Below are 21,709 nucleotides of genomic sequence, written 5' to 3'. Positions count from 1 at the left end.
CCGATTCAAAAGACCGGGCGGCCGCTGATTGGCTGAGCTCTCAGCCAATCAGCGGCCGCCCAGTCTTTTGAATAAGATTTCTTTCTATTCTCCCGCCGCGCCGACAGTCTCTGCTCTGCGACGCCTGCGGTCCCCGCCTGCACTACCTCCGCAGGGAGCCGGGAGCCGGCAATGCGCGCGGGGGGGGGGGGGGGCGCTGCTAGTAAGACAGGGGGCGCTGCGGGGGACACAGAGTTGGCAGTAACAGAGCCGGGCAGGAAAAGCTGTCAGCTCTGGGAAAAAAGCCCATACAATGTATGGGCAGCCTGTGATTGGCTGAGCGCTCTCTCAGCCAGTCAGCAATTGGCTGAGAGAGCGCTCAGCCAATCATAGGTTGCCCATTCATTGTATGGGCTTTTTTTTCCAGCACTGACAGCTCCTGCCTCCCCCTACCCGGCTCTGTCACTGTCTCCTGCAGCGTCCCCTGCACGCTGCCTTAGCAGTGCCCCCCAACAGCAGTCCTGTTCTGCAGCCCCCCCCTGCTCCCCGGGTTTACATGTGATAAATCGAGACGATTTATCACATGTAAAAAATGGCACATCATGTGCCAATCTTATCAAGCTCCCCGGGGAGCTGCCGGGGAAGTCGGGGGGGCGACTTGTCCTCAGGACAAGTCGCCCTAGTGTATGGGGGCCTTTACATAAAAGACAAATGGTTGCATGTCCTCATATCCTAGTGCAGGCATGTCCAAACTATGGCCCTGATCTTCAGTACCAAGCCTTTTAACACCAGCATCTTGGAAGCTGTGTACATATTCTCACTAGGTTCTTCTGTTGCTAGGCACTTGTATTTCAGGTCTGCAGGCCATCTCCTCTCATTTGTGGCCTCCTTGCAAATACCTTTGCTGTGGAATGCTGGCTTTCCAGTGCAACCTTCTAGGGGTGGATGGTTTGGCCGGTAACAATCAGTCACAAAAAAGGCACAGCACAGTGCCTTGCAAACAAAAGGTGTTGGACCCTTTCTATGCACAAAGTACAAGCAAGATTACAATCACAATATTTTGCTCTTCTTAAGTGCTGACATATTAAGCTGCTGTGTACACTTGAGTAAAATAAAACCAATGGCATCAATGAAATGTCCAGGTCGTCCTGTACTAGAGTATCCAGGATCGTTTGTCAGACACTGTCATCCATCTGGAATTCTGTGTGCCACAATTAATCAAGGAGCTCAAATGTAATGGTTAATATTTTCATTAGTATGTACATACGATGTAGCTGACTTCTGGAATAAGAGCAATGAGCTACCTACTGTGGTTTGTTTTTTTTCTTCCCATAACAGTAATGGGCTTTTAGAATAAGCCTAAAGCACTGGCATGTAAACCTGAAATCTTACGTTTTTATATGACGCGCACATACTGCGATTTTATTTTGGCTAGTTATTATTTTCCCATTTTCTGCTATTTTGCATCTTTTTACTTCTACAGCTGTGGACGGGATGTCAAACACATACAATTTTGTTTCTCTCTCTCTCTCCCCATGCAGTGCAGTCAGCCCCAGCTATGCAGTGCGCAATCATTTTATGTACAGAAAAGTGCAATTAACCTCTCAAATGGGGCCAGATGTACTAAGCCTTGGAGAGTTATAATGTGGAAAGAGATGCAATACCAGCAAATTGGCTCCTAGCTGCAGTGTTACAGGCCGTATTTGAAAAGTTAAAGTTGGGAGCTGATTGGTTGGTACATTCTCTGTCCACTTTATCTCCCACGGCTACGTCCATCTGCCAACACTGTTCAATTTTTATTTATTTTTACCCAAATTTGGTTAAAATCTCCCATTGAAATGTAAAACCGACACTGTGTGGATACTATGAGCTTCGGTGTTCGTAAAAGGATATTATTCCATTGCTATTGTTCTGCTTATTGTAGCATAAGGGTATCATGAGAGTGGCTGTCCATGACAAACAGGCCACAGTACTGGTGTAATAACCGGTAAGGCACACAATGCAGCCGAACAGGTTTGACAAGATTTTCCAAATCATCATTTTAAAACTGTTTGCTGCTGGGCATAATCTGTAAATGTAGATTCTTTTTTTTTCTTTACATCTGGACCATGTCCAGTTCCCATATAGAACTTGTTTTAGACACAGGTTTTTCTAATGATGTCTTAGGAGGGTTAAAAGGCAGGGATCTACAGTACATAAGAAACAGCAGCTGGCAAAGAAAGGCCCCGCTGTTTAGTTCTTAAGACACAGGACTTGCACATGTCTGTGCCCATCATCCTGTAGCAGAGGGGAAATGAAAAGGCAGTATTCTTAACCTTTGCATAACCAGTATTGTATTGAAGACATGGTTCTACACTCAGGAGCCCGAGGTTCTATGGGCAAAACTATATAAAGATGATTAATGAAAGAAAAAGTTCCATACAAAAGCAAGGGTATAATCTCCTCCACTTTTTCAGCAGATTAAGATGATTTTTTTTTTCTTTTTGTTAATTTGAGGCATAACGCATTGAGAGTTTACACAATATGTTTCTGTATTGCAGAGTATATAGGTAGTGCTTGATGGTTGGTTCTAGATGCAATGCAGTCCCTTTAATCGTATCGAAACTTGTGCTGTTTCCATTCACATTTTCAAGGCCAAAGTGGTTCTAGCAGAACAGTAACTGTAAATCTGATGCAGTGACATTGGTAGCAGATGTTCTAAGTAAATTGAGGTGTTAAAAGGCTGAAGTCCATAACAACCCACATATGATAGGCACATGAGGGCTAATGTGTCATTTTGCTATTGCCGTAAACATGCCATATATAGTACATGGGCTGCTGGTCAGAATGTCACAGGATAGGGGGACTCTCAGAACTACAGGGGCAGAGCAGGCTGATGAGTGGCTTTGTGGGTGACGTACAGCTCTCTTCTTGCTGCGTGGCCACACCTACCAGAGCACATGGATTCAGAAGGAAATGTCTGCACATATGTATTTACCCTTCTCAGGCAGCCAGTAATGCATCTGAATTGGTTCTTCATCTGCCATACTCTTATTACCAGCCTCATGTGACTCCCGAATGCTGGAAAAGCACATGATGCTGTTACTGAATCCTAGTTTATGTTGCAGATGCATGATGCTGTGGGAGCTTGTTTTCCATATTGACTATTTCTGCTTTTAGTTCTATGGGTAGTTTAATTATTATGCATTTCCTTACTAAAAAATTAGGCTATAAGCAAACCATAACCATTTTACGTAATGTACAAAAGAGTTTAGTAAATACACGGTCAAATATTTTGGAAGGTTCATTATGCTAGGTGCACAGTGCCTAGATGCTCATGATTGGAGTGGAACTCCCGGACAAATGATATAAGGCCTAATTCAGTTTTGACCGCTAATTTGGGAAGCCTTCGCAAGGTCATTACTAGCAAATTAATTTAATAGAATAGAATCAACTTTATTGGCCATGTATGCTTGCGCACACTAGGAATTTTTTGTGGATTTACAGTGCAGCATCAAGCAGGGATGAAGGGGGGGGGGGAGAAGGCATTACATACATTTCATTAAGACATTACATGTGGGGAACACATGCCCACTGAGTTGCACAGCGCCTAGGCAGCCATCAGCTATGTCATCTAGCGTGTATTCACTTTTATTCATTGACTATTATGGTTGCTTTATGTAAAGGAACTACTATTAACACATAGCCATGTGTGACCCAAAGCACTAAAACAATGCTGTCCACATATACTTGGCAGAGTTAAGAATCTTTTTCTTTAAATATGCATCACGGACTACTGGGACTGGCATTACACGTACTTCTGGATGTTCTGATACCAGTGGCCATATCATCATGTGTCGACATTATGCCGAATCTTTATCTTCAACTTTATTACAATTCATTTATAACCAAAATATTAATTTAAGATGCAAACACACTGAGCGTTGTTCACCCGTCTAAGTGATTTTTTCCTAGGGGTGAATGGCCGTCTTCCCCACCGCTGATCTGCTGGTAAAATGATGCAGGAGCACGCATCAGCACTCATTGCCAGGCCGTACATACTGGGGGCTTTTGAGCTGAAAGCAGCTCAAACCGTAAAAAATTGATGCTTTCAGCTCAAAATCGCCCAGTGTGTGTATGGGCCTTTAGTGTTGCTCGTACACTGAGTGATTTTGTACATGGATACAATGTGAATAAGAAGTATTAATTGCTACCATTGGCAGAGTGTCTGTCACACCAAACGCTAAGTGAATGATGACACAGCTGTATATGTAGGTAGCCAAATTTAACCCCTTGAGAGGTGGGTTTTGCTGGGGCAGGACAAACCTACCAGGGCAGGTTTGTCCTGCCCCAGCAAAACCCACCACAGATCGTAGGAAGCAGACGCCCCCCCTCACCTCCGCTCCGGCGTTAGTATGCTGGAGCTCCCCTGCCACCACTTCCCCCTGCCGCCTGTCAGTCATCACACAGACGGCAGGCTTGGGGATGTTTTGCGGCGGCTAGGGAGAACTCGGGTGCCTGAACTCTCCTGAGCCATGCCGAACATCCCCGAGCCTGCCGGAGCGGGCGGGGGGGGGGGGGGGGCCTAAAGGTGGTTCTCCGCTGGAGGCACCACTGGCGTGCACCTAATGCAAAGTGGTATGCCCGGAAATTTTCCGCGGCAGCGCAGCTGAGCCTGGAAAATTTCTGGGCATACCACCCAAGGGGTTAATGGAAATTGTTTGTTTACAAGAGACTAGATAACATGGCGGCCTGAATGATGGGCTGATTACTGACAGGCTGTTGGTGGTCCTTTCAAAGGCCCCTTTCACACGCTCCGGCTCCTGCAGGGTGGAGAAACCCCGCACAGCCAAGAAGCTGTGCCGCACACAGAGGTTTAGAATGGTGGGGATGGCCACAGCCGGCAGCCGTACCTTCCAGTGTTGACAGCCGTCAGCAGCCGGGAGGCCGAACAGTGGCTGTCCCGTGTGAACTGACACAATCATGTCCATTATTAACTTCTGTGTACGGCATGGCTTTTGGCCGTACAGGGTTTTGGCGTCTGGCAGGAGGCGGAGCATGCGAAAGGGACCTTAGGATGTCTAGACCTATGTTACTGAGGGGTAGATGTATGGAACAGTGATAATGGAGCAGAAGTAAGCCAGTGGAGAAGTTGCCCATGGCAAACAACTAGCACTGAATTCAAATCTATCATTTGCTTAATGTAACATTCTACAAATCAGCTGATTGGTTGCCATGGGCAACTTCTCCACTTACTCACTTCCCTTATCACTGCTTCATACATCTTCCCCTGAATTTTTTTTTTTTCTTCGTTATTTCCATGGCTTCCTACACTCCTGGTCCAGCCAAGTGACTGAGGGAACTTGAGGATAGGCAAAAGTACTGAAAAGAGTTCTAAACGACAGATGATGCTGGTGGACAGAGTGCTCCAGCTGTAAGTCATTACTTGCAGAATGATGCTCTCCGGCAGACAAATGGAATCCTTGTTTTGGGACCCTGTACTCTGAAAAACACTGCAGTCATCACCCAGACTGTGCAGTCTTTGTGCTATGCACATACTGTACATGAATAGAAGATAGAACATCATGGGCTGTGTGACATGGGACTCCTCGCATAGTTAATTTGTCCTCAACAGCTTGATTTTTTTTTCTCTTTCCCCTCTGAGGCTGTTGAATTATGTAATGTATTCATATTAAATAGTCGCACTTCCGAAGTGTACCTGTACATATTGCTGATTAATTCAATCTAATACATCCCTGCATTAACACTGATAACACATTACAAAACTGCATTTGGTTGGGTAATGGGTTCAGGATCACTTAGTGTAAGAGGTAAATGGTTATCGTATTGATATGATGAATCCTTTATTGGTAACTTCATTACTGTACTCCAATGATCCACAGTTTGTGCCATCTTCGAACTCTATTCATATCCTTTAATGATGCCACAGGTCATTTGGCTGAGGACCAGAACACCTGGATTTCACTCACTTTGGCCACTCCTGTGCTGCTGGCCCACTTATAGGTCATGTCAACCTATATCCTACTGGTGTGATGTTATCTAGCAGATGGAGTGAGCCTGTTTCACCGTGTGTGTGTCTATATATCTATCTATCTATCTATCTATCTATCTGTACCTTTTTTGTGTGTTAGGAGAGCTGAAAAGTGATGCTGATCCTCAAGCAATGTGGCCCTGGAAATTTGAAAGGGGAGCATCAGACTGTCTGAAGTGTTAGGGTCCAGTGTTAGTCTAACAGCTGCATGCATTTCTCTGGGGGAGGGAAGGATGCAGGCTGTTCATCAGTTCTAGGTGTTAAATGGTACAGTTTTGGCTGCCCAGGAAGCTGTTGTCTTGGTGCTTCCTGATTCTGCGAGGTTTGTTTATGAGAGTATAGTATTACACTCGGATCCATTATTACCTCCCCTACACTGTTCACTGATGAACAGTGGCTCTACTCGCTGTAATTTCTCCCACTTTTACTACACTACATGACTACGCTGCTGTGTATGTCTCACCTTTTTCCTGAAAGCTAAAATGAGGCCATAGTGATGTTGTGAATGGAGACTGTTCACAAATGATTCCATGTCTTGTGTGGTAGCTTGCAGAGTCTGTGATGTGACATGTCCGCTTGCATATCAGACATGAGGATAACTGCAAGTCTGCCCATTCCAGATTTCTGAATCAAGGTGTTCCAAAAAATGTTCATCTCCTGGGACATGAGGCCGTCTGCAGAAATGATGGTCGCTCTGCAGTGTATGTGCACCTATTTTCTGACATTTTACATATAGGTTTATTTCCAATAACTCCACTGAAGTCACACAGATAACTTGTGCCGCTATTTTTAAGTGACAATGTCAGGATTTAAGAGCAATTATCTGGAAATGTCCCTAAATGTCATTACAAGAAAGCTTGCGTTAATAATCTGTGTAATGTTCCTTTCTGTGGTTATGTAGTAGTTCGACAACTCAATATGTCGACATGCTTTTAGGTCGACATACCATTAGGTCGACATGTTAGTAGGTCGACATACCATTAGGTCGACAGTGTCTAGGTCGACAGTCCAAAGGTCGACATGGTTTTTTCACAGTTTTTTGGCCGAAATGTCGACACAGTCGACATGGACACAGTTTGAAATGAACCGCAGCCCCTCGCATCGCTAGCTTCGCTCGCAATGCTTCGGGCACGGTGCCTCGCTGCGCTCGGCACACTATTTTATTCTCTCACCACGCCCTAGTGGATAGTAGGACATAAAATACCACCTGTCGGCACATGTCGGCTCAAAAAACAGTGAAAAAAACCATGTCGACCTAATGGCATGTCAACCTAATGGTATGTCGACCTAAAAGCATGTCGACCTATTGAGTTGTCGAACTAATGGTGTTGACCTAATGGCTGTCTATCTACTTGTTGTCTACAAATAGTCCGGATACCGTAGGACGGTATGGGTCCGTTTTCTAGCGTGAACCATGTTCTAGGTTTCTGTTATCTTGGGTGCTGCATAAGCCTTACTTGCTACTAATTGTGGTCCTAACTTGGAGGTACTGTTACTTGCAATATGGAACCTGTAAGGCTGTGTCAAACCATATCTCCATTCTATTCATATATAAGTATTCCTTGACTTTTGCAGTGACCAGGTGTAATCCTTTTAATCTCACTGAAAAGTTTGTCTTCCTGTATCTAGTTATTTAAGTGTCTGCGTTTTTCTGACCTTAGCGAAAGCTTCAGGCATAGCTAAAAAAGAGCAGTGTTTCAAAGCTGAAGGCAATATTTAAACCAGCTGAAGAGAACTCTTCAGCCAAGAGCAGCAGTATGGTTCCCAGCAGCAGGAAACTCCTCTCTACTCCTAAACAGCGTATTGTAGCACTATCAGCAGAAGATGGTCTTCTTCCCTCCCTCCTTACTACGGCATATGGCCTGCCCTCACACACCGAATACAAACCCTCACCACACTAGCACAAAGCACAAAACCTTCCTAAATAGATACTTGTTTGTTTGTAAGTGCTTAATAGTCTGTAGAGAAAGACAATGTATATCTACATTTCTTTTATTTAATTATTTTTTAACACTTTGTGCCTCCATTCAAATCACTGACTGTGCATATTGTAATGAAGTTTAACTGCACCACAAAGATGACATAGTAGTCAGAGCCCTCTGCATTGATGCCTAGTAGATCAGAGCATGGAGTGTCCTTTCCCAAGTCACCACTTTCTGTATTTACATTTCTTATGTATAGCTTTTAAATGTTGGCAATCACTCAATTGCTACTTGGTTGCTAACGATCCCAATTGTGTCACTTTATACGTCTCTAGACACTAGTAAAGGGCACCATGGTTTCTCCTCAGACCAAGGTTACATGCTTTGCTGTTTTGGCCTGTTTGAGCATTTTGTTAATGTTAAAATGATGGGCTGGAGCTGTACTGATGGTTTTTGCTTCTTTAAATACAAACTCATTAGCGTGACTGTAATTATGTGGAACATTCTGTCAGATTATAGGCCAAAGAGATCTTTGTAAGTGAATGCATCGTTCGGATTGGTCGCTTTGCAGGGTGTTAATCTCCCCAGAGTGCGCTGGTTTTCACACATTCCATAAGAGAACAGCACAGCTAAATAAAGGAAAGCACTTACTTCAAGGAAACTAAATCTAAGAAAGCAAAGCATTACACATTTATTCTGACATGTAATTCTCATCTAGGTCAGGTGCAAGAAAAGCTTTATAAATCAATGTTATTCGTTGACCTGGTCTTCTTTGTTTAGTTGTTTTAAGTATACCCCATAGGTAATAGTAGGCATATTGTATTCATTGCTAGTAAAAAAAACAAAAAAAAAAAACGTCAAGTTACATAATGAACTACAAGTAAACTGATCTCATTTTTTTAGCCCATCTTACTGAAATCTAGAAATCGTATATATTCATATTGTTTGGCATAACACAGTGATAGCTGCTGTGCTGTATGATGCCGCAGTACTGTAAGCCAGTGACCAGCATGCACCTACCGTAGTTGGATGGGTTCCTTTATCTAATGAGAAGGGCGGGTTTTATTATACAAGGCTACAAAAGAAAAGCATCTGTAGAGGCAGGACTGCCTTTGCATCACACATACCATTTCCTCATCCACTTGTAATCATTAGCACTTACTGTGGAGTATATAAGGCAAAGTGCATCTGATGGTGTTGGATGTCCTGGGTTTTATTTTTTATTTTTTCTCTTGTAGGGAATAATTTGCCTAGTGCATTACTTGTTTTCTTCCTCTGTTTAAAGTAGACATCCTAAAATATATATTTCATAGAAATTCCTACCTATACAACATCTATGTGCTGTGAATTACATTGGTACTGCGCTGCTAGTTAATGTGTAAAGTTGAATAGAAACTGTGATCGATGATCAGACACATGTTGTTCAGCGCCTGTTACTTTTTAAACCACCTTTTTATAGCATGCTGGAATATTCTGTGTGCTTTGTTCAACAAATACAATTTGTGATGGAAAAGCGTATTTACAGAACACAGTGGACCCACATGTTTGGTAATTCTATAGACTCTATGTTATTCGTATAGATTAGATCACATTTTGTTTTGCCTCCCACATTTATTAAATGCAAATGAACAAAGTTTGCGAGATTTGATTGATGTAATCTGCAGATGAATGAAACTTTGCAAGTGCTTATTTATACTTTAATTTTCTTTTAAAAACATTGTCTACACACCCACATTCCTTGTGATTTGACCGTTTCTTTCAGAACGAGCAAAATATCTGTAATCCACTTTGAAATAGTAGTACATAATATTACGTCTCTGATCATATATTATTGATGGAGTTTATCCGCACAGTTTAATGGTAAATCTCTTCGTAATGATTTTTTTTTTAAATGTACTTTTCTTGCACAGCAATACTATGGCAGTAATTTCAAGGTGTGTATTCTTTACGTGAGCTGTCAAGACCATACAGGTTTTATCACATTTCATTCTGCCCTGGAGGTCTGTTCTTATGGGAGCATGACATTTTGCTTTACACATCTGGAGTATACTGTACAGGCTTCTGTTTTTTTTGGCTTTGCATCCTTAAAGGGAGTGTCCACTTTTAGATCAGTCTACCCCCTCTTTCCATCCCCTCCCATCCTAGGGTTCAGTGGTGTAAAAAGGGGTTGCTTCCACTCGGACATAGATCTCTTAAATTCACCAATCGTACCTGCTGAACTGTGTACATATTTATATTGCAGTGTAAAAGCAGACAGCATTTAGCCTGCACAGAAACAATAAAACACCCAAATCTAACTCTGCTCATGTTACATCAGCCCCACCTGCAGTGCACATGGTTTTGTCCATTAGAGAGTGAATGTGTCTTTCCGAGTGAATCAGAATAACCCCCATTATGTGATGGGTAAACCTTGAAACTTGTGTAAGGAATGTATTTACAGAAAATACCTGAGTTAGAGGTACTGCTATTTACCACTATGTCTTCCTTACTAAGGCAAGTTACACACTTTCTATTACCCACAATCCTTTTCATCTTTGCTGCATACTGACAATGGCTATTTGTACTTCCCTCTTCTTTCTGCCAAATAATGAGAGACCTCTGTATGGAATAATAGGTATCCGAGACCCCAGCAATTCAGGAGATGAAAGAAGCGAGCCTGGTGCTGACGTTTCCTGTGTATCTTAACACAAACACATCACTTCTCTTCTAATCATTCTCCTCCTGTTAACCTGTTGCTGCAATGAAAGGCAGTTGTCCCTCCTTCAAACATGAGAAGATGTCTTAACAGGTTGGGCCTGGCTCTGGTTCCCTAGGTACATGATACATGCATCTACTTAATTGCTGTTAGTAACTAACCTGTGAACAAAATGCAGAGGTTTTTCATGCACCATCTAATATATCTTCCTCATTTTATTTTGGTGAACTTTGGATAGGAATGTGCTGTAGCATGCTCGGGCACTCACATGACAAACCAGAAGTACTGCATTAATCTGTCTCTGTCACAATACTGGTGCTTACAAATACATCCTCATTCCATATTGTACAATTGCATATGAGCAAATGCAGCATGTCATTCCACAAGGTATTAGTGCATCAATTTTTATTACAAAAGACTTGAATTGTACTTCTTTACACAGCAGACCATGTTTTCAGGATGCCTCAAGCTATAGAGCAGACATTGCTGGTGACATTATCTTCTTGTTAGATGAGGTACAAATGTTTAGAAAAACTAGGACTGAAAAGCGCAAACTGGAAAGAAATCCATCTATATACATCTAATAGGTGGCACAAATATATAGGGTGAAATGTAATGGGGTGCTATTTTCAGACATGGCTTCCCTCACACTAATGACATTGGGAAATGCTGCTGTCCTAGTGGTGTAGAAGCCCTCAGCCCTGGGGGGACCCCTTTATTGGGGGGGGGGGGGTCTCAGTGTGTATGTATGTATCTATATGTAGATATATAGAGAGACAGGTTGGCCTTGGGTATGGCTGTTTAATGAATATTATAGCCTTTAATATTTTTTATTTTATTATTTAGAACAGCTGTTTTTAGATGTTATGTTTAGATGTCTAATTTTATGTACACACTTCACAGGTCAGGAACAACCTGTCAGTATTTGCTTCTCTATATCGAATGTAGTGCAGCACGCTGGGCTGCTGCTTACTTTCTGTTATAGGCCTATCTTATAATGGTGTCCAACTTAAAATAATTTGGGGAAAATTCTGACAGACAAAGCATGGAAACAACCTCCATAAATGAGGTGCTCCAAGCATATTAAAAGCTAAGTCTTGCACGTCAGAATTATGTGTATTTTTTTAAGCAATGGCTCCAGTTTGTAAGGCCTCACGAGCATACTATCTTTTTCTCCATTGCCAATAACCGCATTGAATGTCTGGTTTATCCGGGTTGGTATGATGCTCTGACAGTCATCTGGCACTTGGTTCATCCACCTTTTGCTTTTGTGGATATAAGGACTGCATGTACAGCAGTGGTTATGTTGATTTTATTTGTTTACACTTCTGTTTATGTACTACGTAAACTGCTGCAGACCCCTTGTAGCACCATGCTAATGATACCATCATCTGCTGGACTGCCTTGGTAGTCTATAATTGTGGCTACAAGATGGTATCTCAGTAATTCACAAAAAGAAGTGTTGTAATACAGGGTCTGAAGTAGCCACAATGTTCTCCAGGGTATTTTTCTGCTACAAAATTACCTCGACAAAGCGCAACATTGAGATATCTGTGCATTAAGTTGAAGGTAAAAATAGACCGTTAACTGAAAATGTAATCTTTGGTTTTCTTTAAAAGAAAAAAAAAAGGCCTTAAAACTCCTGGAAAGCAGGACAACCTAACGTGCCTTAATTTGCTCATCACTGCAACAATACAGCAACTAAGCCAGGACAGTTCGAGGAGTACCAAACCATACAAATCATCTGTCACCATGTTATTAACAAATGTTTGAGCACAAACCTAAAGAACAAATCTTAAGCAGTAGTCTCCATGTTTTCAAAGTTTGAATAAATGTTGAGTAGCATATTTTGCTGATGTCAGCATTTTGTTACACTGCACTACTGATATAACTTAGTGCCTAGTATTATCGTGTATTACCACATTCATTTACTGCCTTCTTCCAGGATGACAATATTTCCACAAACCAAGAGTGGTCATTCAATGGTTTGGTTTAAGCTTTCGATGAGAAATTATGTACAACTAGCTAAGCCCGCTCGAAGCATAAGCTTTGAAAGCTAGTCTGCTACCTTGTGATTGCCTCTGTGTGTCTGTGTGAAAGAGAAAGTCAATAAGCAGCCACCAGAGCTATGATGAACTTATCCTGATCCCGTGTGTTATCACCTGTAATTGGATGGCACAATAATGACCACAGATCAAAATTTTGCCAGAAAAAGAATCACCAATGATTGAATACCAGCAATGGATCACAGTGATCTGTGGTGTTGTGCCATATGAACCAGAATAACCGAATCCTGTTTTTTGTTGTGATGTTTTCTACATGTGCTGCTCTTTATCACAGAATATATAGACTAAGCACAACTTATGTCTTGTCCTCTGCAGGCTGCAGTGTATTGGTGCCCAGCTGGAGGAGGAATTAAAGGGATGCTGCCAGCTAGCTTTTCGACTAGGCCCTACCAGTTCCAGCCTTTCCAGCAGACGGGGAGCAGCCTGGTTGTTGAAGGTCAGTTGGAAAATACTTCCTGTGGAGCTTCCTTCATTATGTCATCATCTCCTTTTATATTCTTTTCTAATTCAACAGCATCAACATCCACCCAGTCTCAAATTCTGTAACCTGTCACCTGCAAAAAAAAAAGTTTATGTAAAAGACCGGTTACAACACCTCTGCATACTTGCTAAATCTCTCTCTGAGGCTAAATACACCCCTATGCCACCATATTGTATACAGATTTACCGTAGTTGTTCCATGATCAGTCATGCAACCAGAGATGCCTGTGCGTGGTCTACAAGAGTGTACTTTCCTTTTATATAACTTACATCATTTGCTATTTAATTTCCTACAAAATGGTCAAGTTCAGTTCTTTGTACTTCCTAATTGCAGCTACATTTGCTTAATCAATGTTAAATGTGTGTTTTTATCAGTAATTGGTTGACGTAGCCCAAGTTTCTCTAGTTATAATGATGAGGAAGAACCAGACCGAACCATTTCATATAGAGTAAAATTGGTTAAATTGAAAGCTATACTTTTAGCATGCAGAATTGCCAACCTTTTATGTTAATTCTGGATGCATGTATAAACAGGTATCCTTGTTTCTTATTAGTGAATGAAGAGTAAGTACAAACATTCCCTTGTCACCATGTTCAGACAACTTGTTATACTCAGAATTACAGAGCACCACGATCCTCCCGTGACTGCACCGATTGTAGTGGGCTTAAGTAACTACTCTGCTTTGCAGGGTCCCTGGAAATTGTTCTAAAAGGTTGGCAACTGAGCACGCACGCAGCATCCAGTTCCTTGTCATGTTCAGTTTTAAGTCATCCATCGCATTGAGACCCAGCATGTAATTAGTTAATATTCCACTAACCAGAAATGAACTAAAGCAGAAAGGCACCTTTGTCAGCTGTTAAAAAAAAAGAAACACACACACATCACTTGGAGAGAAACAAAAGGCCCGGTGTCATCTCTGCTGGGTTAATTGGCACCCTTATGCATGGAAAACCAGGATGTTTAATCCTTGCACTGCTTCACTGACTTGCTTAACTTACATGTCACAATTTGCCCAGAACTTAACCTATTGTATACTGGGGCAGCATTGGCAGCAAAGGGTTTACTCTGGCTTAAAAATCACATTCTTTGGGCTGCATGTCCTGGTTGTTCCCCTTCCTGTGCTTTCTGGGCCCAGGACACTTCTTCCCATTTGTTCCATAGAGAAAGCTCCCAAGTAGCAAATGTAACATCAGTGGGAGATGTCTGTGACCCATGAGGCAGATGGATGTGTGTGTGTGCGTGCGTGTGTGTACTTTGGTTGCATCGTGTAAATGAGTCAGAGCTGTGGCTGCAGTTAGTAAGGCGCTGTTTCCCTTCTCACTCCTCCCAACGTTTGTGGCCCTCCCTGCATCCTCTTGTTTCCTGACGTTCTGTTTTTTTTTTTGTTTTTTTTATAGAAGCATTAATAGATTGATGAATACAAAGTTACAGTTACTCTGTACTTGGTTTCATAGAACCATAAGAAAAAGTTTGTCCCACATTCTCTCCTTGATTTTGTGCTGAATAACGATGCATGCATCAATCTGAGTCTCTCCTCTCTCTTCCAAGCTATCTCTGATTGGATGTCAGAGTCCATGCTTTAAACTAAAGCTTTACTAATTTACTAAATAAACTAAATTACTAATTTCACAATGGACTCTAGGTTACTTCCCATATAACACCTAAGAGCCTCCAGGAGAGGTGATACATTCATGAGCGCTCTCCACATTACAACATCCTAAGCTCACAGCTTGAGAGTCTCACTCATTGGTCAATAAAGAGTGCACTGTACTACAATCATCCATTCCTAGCAGCCTCCAGCTGATTTGCATTGTACAGAACTGTTGTCACTCCCATGTTGCAAATCACATTGGTGTGAATAATTGCTAATAAAGCACAATTGGATGAGAGAGTGTTGTGTATAAGACCGTGATACATCATGTGTGGACTTGGCCAACGGTCACATTCTCTTCTCGATAAGGAAATACTTTTAGCAAATGTCTTCCTGTCTGCGCTGCATGGGAAGCAACAAGTTACATTGAAACTGAAATTTCCAGAACATGGATAGAGAGCGAGCGAGCTCTGGGTCATTAGAGATTTACAGATGTGTCCTCATACACCTAGTGTTTTCTGCAATATGGCGACTAAGACTCAGCACCACAGATAGTTTTAGTAACAATTTGCAGTAGCATATTTTTTTTTTTTGTGCACATGGCAGCCACACAGCTACACTTCTAGAATACTGGGGCCTAGCATTTAAACTTTTTTCCCCAATCCTGGCAGTTGCACAGCAGGATGTATGGTTTGGCTTACTGACTCCCTCCCCCATCAGATTAATGGATTTATCGCATAGCTATAACATATAGTAAGTACATTGTCCTTTTTGGCAGTGAAAAAACAATGCAACTTGATTAAAATATTGAGTAAAAAGAAGCAGGACGCAGTTTAAGTGGGTACACACTAGACAGTACGCCATCCGATCCAGTATATCATAGTACACCATTTTTAGGATTTTTGGTGCGATGGAAGAATGTGTGTGTATATAGGCATTCCTGTACAAATATGCATACTAATTACTTTATGTAATGCAGCAAGCCACAACTGGTATAAAACCATTCATACCTGGTCAAAAGGTTCAGTTGTTGTTCAGGCCATGTACCAAAAAGGGACAGCAATGGGATTGAAGTGGAATGCTGAATGTTTTCAGACAGGGTGGTTTGAGTATCTCTGAAACTGCTCATGTACTGTGATTTTCACCCAAAACATATCTATGGTATTCCGTGAATGGTTTGCCAAACAAACAAAAAATCCAGCAAGTATCGGTTCTGTGGGCATTTCTGAATACACCACATATTGAACCTAGAACGTCTGCAAAGAAAGACCATACAGAGTTCTAATCCTGTTTGATAAGAGCAAGGAGCAGAGACTACTTTAGGCACAGCCTCACTAAAATTGGACTGATTTAAAAAAACGTTGCTTGTCAACATGCAAATGATAGGGTTGGGATTTGTCATAAACAAAATGAATCCATCATTCTATCCTTCCTTGCATTACAGGCTTAGAATGCTGATGGTGTATTGGCTGCCACTGTGGAATTATTTATTGGTAAATACAGCCCAGTTCATTCCATTTCAGCATTGCTTAAAAATACCATGGACTTCCTGAGTATTGTTGCTGACCATGTGTGTCTTTTTCTGGCCACAGTCTGCCTATAATGGATACTTCCAGCAGGACAACTTGTCATGTCACAAAGCACACATTTCATGTCAATGATATCCATGTATTTTATTGACCTCCGTCACCAAATCTCAGTCCAGTAGAGCACCTCTGCAGATGTGTAGCCAAAAAATCTGCAGCAAATTGAACATGGGCCAAAAGCAATGTTGTTGGCTCTATACCACAAAGAATTTAGGCTGGCTCTGGGGGACAAAAGAGAGAGAGAGAGAGTGTGTGTGTGTGTGTGTGTATGTGTGTGTGTGTGTATTTAGGTGTATATATGTGTGTGTAGAAAAAAAAAAAATATATATATATATATATATCTCTATCTATCATATATATATATATCTATCTCCTAACTGTCAAAATGATCACTCTGCAATAGCACCTAACCTATACCCTTTTTTTTTTTTTTTTTTGTCAAATATTGTTCTGAAAACAAGTGTATTAACCTCTCTGCATAGCCTGCATATCCATTTCACACCCTTCACTGGCCTTGTCCAGATGTTGCCTAGGAGCAATTAAACTAGTACAACCCACTAAGGCTCCTTCAAACACCTTGGGCCAGATGTATCAAGCTTCAAGAAGTGATAAAGTGGAGAGTGATAAACAACCAGCCAATCAGCTCCTACCTGCCATGTTACACGCTGGGTTTGGAAAAGGACAGGCAGAAGCTGATTGGCTGGTTGTTTATCACTCTCCACTTTATCATTTCTTGAAGCTTGATACATCTGGCCCAAGTTGACAAGCTATTTTTTTGCGTAGGACTTGTCCTGCGTGGTTGCATAAACTTGGCTTTTGGCGCAGAACTGTCTTTATTTTGAACTGTGTCTATGCAGTTGTAGAAACCTAAATAACTTAAGGTGCGTACACATGGGGGAGATATATTGCTCAGCAATATATTGCTCAGTGTCTCCTTTTCATCAGTGACCAGAGATGGTCGCTGATGAAAGGGAACCTCTGCCGGCGGTGCCACAGAGGTAATCAGCTGGTCGGAGGAGCAAGCTCCTGTGACCAGCGATTTAGAACGGCGCTGAAAACGGGAGCGCGCACCCGACGATTTATCGCCGGGGCACACTCCCATCACTGGCAATCGCTATTCCCAGCGATTATAGCCCCTATCGCAGCCGTGTGTAGACAGCTCTATATTCATTTCATTTTTTTTTTGTATGTGTGTTTCTTCTGTGTTTTATAAATTAAACTTAATACATAGCTCTCACAAGTTATATGAAGTATATTTGGTCTATGTTTAGTCCTTACTAGAACATTGGTATGGCACTGCAGGCTAGTTACCATAGAGCTCAAGATTTTCCAGTAGCCATTTACACTCCTATGGCTGTTTATGTAAATTATTCAAATAATGTGAGCTGTGCTCAGCTGTCTCGTGTAATGTTGACCTGTGCTTCTTCATTTGCAGTGCTAGAGAGAGCTTCTGCTGACTCAACATTCAGTGTCTCTGCCACCATCATGACAGATAACAGTGTCAGGCAAGACACTCAGTCCATTAGTGAGCACATGGCCAAGGGAAATGGAGGTAATCTTACATGTGACATGTTGGCGTATGCCATATCCTCACTGGTCACTGTACAGTATAATTACACTTTTATTATAACTACTAATTTATATTGTTTTGTATTCTCTATATTTCCTTCATACTGATGAGTTCCTTTTAATCTGATCATGGAATATATGCTAGTGTTCCACATAATCCGAGTAATTTATAGTATTCATATACCATTAATTAAATGATCATTAGAATTAACTTTTTCTTTTGGCATTCACACATATTTTGGTAAAGGTTTTTGAATGATCGCATTCCTAATATGTGCGCCTGTAAAGTAGTAACAGGGTGAGATTAACAATGGGGCAGATGGAGCTGCAGCACCAGGCCTCCACATAAAAATAGGCCCACCATGATGACGGCATGATGATCCCCAGACACACACCAGCTGGCCACATGGTTGTCCATAAATCATAAGTATTACAATTGCCTTTCTATTTGCCTTTTAGGCAAATGTTGTACTTTTATATAGTTAGGGAGACATTGCGGCATGTAGTGTATGGGTTCTACATGCCTATAAGGCATTGGCCTCCTCTCTACTTCTCATAACAGGCCCATTTTCAGCTCCAGGCCCATTAGGCCCTTAATCTGTCCGGATGCAAGTAATGATCTCCTATATTTGTTAGTTTGGGACTCTGAGTGGTTTGACTTAAAGAACAGCAGTAAAGGCCCCCATACACTATGCGATTTTGGGACGATTTCATCCGATTTCGGCACTTTGTGCCGATAATCGAGTGAAATCGGCCCAAAATCGTATGTGTGTGATATCTGATCCGATCCGATGCGCGGTCCCGTGCGCATCGGACCAGATCAGGGAGGTCGGACGGTCTGTACATACGATCACGTCCGACCTCCCTGTATGCATATGCCTGCCACCTGACAGGCATATGCATGCAGACACCGGGGGAGCAGTGGGGCGTGCAGCGGGTCCCTGAGCGCCGGCGAGTGCTGCTGACTGACCTGGCCGGGCAGTGTACTTACACATAGCAGCAGCGGGGAGGGGCAGCGCAGTGGCGGCTATTATATTTTTAAAATACTTGTCAAATGACCGGCCGCTCTCTGATTGGCTGAGAGCTCTCCGGCCAATCAGAGAGCGGCCGGTCATTTGACAAGTATTTTAAAAATCTAATAGCCGCCACTACGCGTCCCGTCCCCGCTGCTGCTATGTGTAAGTACACTGCCCGGCCAGGTCAGCAGCGCTCACCGCACCCGCCGCCCGCCCCCACCACCGCTGGCCGCCGCTGCCCGCCCCCACTACTGCCGCTGCCCGCCCCCACTACTCCTCACCGCCCTGCAGCTCCCCGGGTTTTTTTTTACATGGGATAAATCGCATGCGATTTATCCCATGTAAAAAATGGCACATCAAGTGCCAAATTGTATGTGAGCCTCCTGGGGAGCTGCCGGGCGGCTCACAGGTAAATTGGGTCCGACTTGTCCCTAGGACAAGTCGGCCTAATGTATGGGGGCCTTTAGTTATGCATTTATATAACAATTGCTGTTCCTCAGAACACGCTGATACAGTATTTTCAGTTCTGTCTAATTCATAAAGGTATTGTTTTCTTATTTGTATAAATGTAAACAATTTGTGTTTAACCATTTCATTGAATGCAGGACACAGACAGAACTTTTTGGGTCCTGTAGCAACATGAAGGGGCTCTTATCCCAATGCTTCTAGAATCTAGGCAGGCACCTCTTTGCAGCAGTTGTTAATGTTCTGTCCTATAATAGTGCCCTAGATCATTTTCTGAACTATAGTATTGCCCTAGTGTACTAAGCACTGTAGATTGCTCAGGTACCAATCATTCAGCTCCTAAATGTCATTTTTCATAAATGGCAGGTAGGAGCTGATTGGTTGGTATTTTAGTTACTCTCCACTTTTTAAGACTTGGTACAGCTGCCCATAAGGCAAATTGTAGGGTTTCCAGTACACCTCATGCAACACCGTACCCCTATTCATATTATGACATAGTGTCCCCAGTTCACATTATGCTATATTACAGTGTTGCCCTCAAGTTCATTGTACACAACGTTACAATGAGCAGGTCCAGGGGCATAACTAAATATATTGTAGGAACCAAGGCAAATGTTTGTAATGACCCCTATTGCGGAAAATGTATCTCAGCCCTAGGCCCAATAGCACTCCCTGCATCTATGGTAGCTCCTCCCTTTTGCATCATGTAACTGTGACAGAGAAAGAGGGCCCCTCTCTGCCCCATAGTAGCTGTACTCCCTGCACCTATGGTAGCTATGCCATTGTTTATAACACCTATGACTGTGAGAGGAAAGGTAGGCCCCATAGCAGCTGCACTTCCTACTCCTATGGTAGCTACACTCCTGTGTATAACCCATGTAACTGACAGGGAAGATGGTCCTTCCTAGCTCCTCCCCTCCTAGCAGCTGCAATCCCTACACCTATGGAAGCTATGCCTTTGATTGAATAATAATGTTTTAAAGACTATACTAGGGACAAAATCTACTTCTTGCAAAATGTGAATCCTGATTAAATTAGACAGTTTGCATAGAAAACATAGAACACAGAAATTATTATTTAATTTTTTTATGCATTGTAGCAGCAGAATAATGCACCTGTAATTCTCTGCATACTGGTCTGTTTTATAGCAAAGGAGATGATACGAGAGAAAGATCAGATGAAATCAGGGAGCCTTCCTAATGGTTCAGAGGCAAATGACTTGTCGTCTGTGAATGCCATAATGTCAGCAGTGATGAGTACAACAAATGTTGATGAAAATGGCGGTAGCCTTCAGAACACTAAATCCCCGGGAAAATGCCCACCTCCAAACCGGATTGGCAGAAGAAATCAGGTAAGGAAATGGAGGATTTATTGTTTTGATTAAGTGAATAACCGATAAACACCTGTACTAAACCAGGATTCAACCATTTTGTTATGGATCACTTCCCATTCTGGTACTTTATAGAGCATACAGTGAATATATGGTTTACCAGGTTTATTGCTCTGAGCAATTGAGCCTATTGGGAAGTACATCAGAAATGGAAGATCTTCAGATTCTAAAAGACCCATCCTACTTATAGAAGATAACAAAGTTTTTTTTAATCATTATATAATGATTTTTACTGAAAAAAGTGATGCGTAAGGCATTTACTGTGTTTCCCTGATAAGAACACTCTGTATTAATTTTTTAGTGTTTTTTTGGAACAGTAAACACCATAGGGCTTCTTTTCAGGGTAGGGCTTATTTTAATTAACATTGAATTTTACAGAATACACATTATGCCCCTCAGTCCTGCCCCTTACCTTATACTTTCAGCACAACTCCTGCTTTCCTTCTGCATTTTTTTAGCCTTTCCGCTGCTGCTGTCACTCTACTCCTGCCTGTTTAGCATACAGATGCCGCTTGGATGTTGCATGGTCACGTCATTTGCAATGCATCCCTGGGAACAGGAGGCTTCAGCAGTACCAGGGCTACTACCGTACCGCAGCAGCATCCATTTCTCCATTTTATGCAGGGCGGGGTGAGGGGGGTAGCAGGGGCGGGGCTAGGAGCATTATGCCGGTAGATTAGCGCAGGGACAATTGGGATTCCGGTAGGGTTTATTTCCGGGGTAGGGCTTATTTTGGACCATTGTCCAGAAATAAGGGTATGGCTTATTTTCAGGGTAGGGCTTATTATCGGGGAAACACGGTAGGGCGAGATGAACTAATTATCACAACAATGTTGCAATACATCCTGATACTTTCCATGTATATACCAGCATTAAAAACATTGGTATGCACCTCCAAAATGCAATTAAAAAATGGAA

At 42.3% G+C, this 21,709-nt stretch overlaps 1 protein-coding gene across 6 annotated transcripts in view; it reads left to right on the top strand.

Annotated features, from left to right (window-relative positions):
• Nucleotides 1–21,709, top strand: part of RREB1 (ras responsive element binding protein 1) — an 80,861-nt gene that overhangs the window by 28,998 nt on the left and 30,154 nt on the right. For 5 of the 6 annotated variants that reach the window (XM_083187978.1, XM_083187975.1, XM_083187979.1 and 2 more), the window contains 3 exons: nt 13,009–13,129; nt 17,787–17,903; nt 20,550–20,752. In XM_083187978.1, coding sequence (XP_083044104.1) covers nt 13,051–13,129; nt 17,787–17,903; nt 20,550–20,752 — 399 coding nt within the window. In that variant the 5' untranslated portion in view covers nt 13,009–13,050. Of the gene's footprint in view, nt 1–10,641; nt 10,746–13,008; nt 13,130–17,786; nt 17,904–20,549; nt 20,753–21,709 lie in introns of those variants that run through there. The other variant, XM_083187980.1, reaches the window with a different exon arrangement.

This window comes from Crinia signifera, chromosome 5 (genome assembly GCF_055691185.1).
Source record: "Crinia signifera chromosome 5, ASM5569118v1, whole genome shotgun sequence".
Classification (NCBI taxonomy): Eukaryota; Metazoa; Chordata; class Amphibia; order Anura; family Myobatrachidae; genus Crinia; species Crinia signifera.
This window is presented reverse-complemented; position numbering and strand designations above follow the sequence as displayed.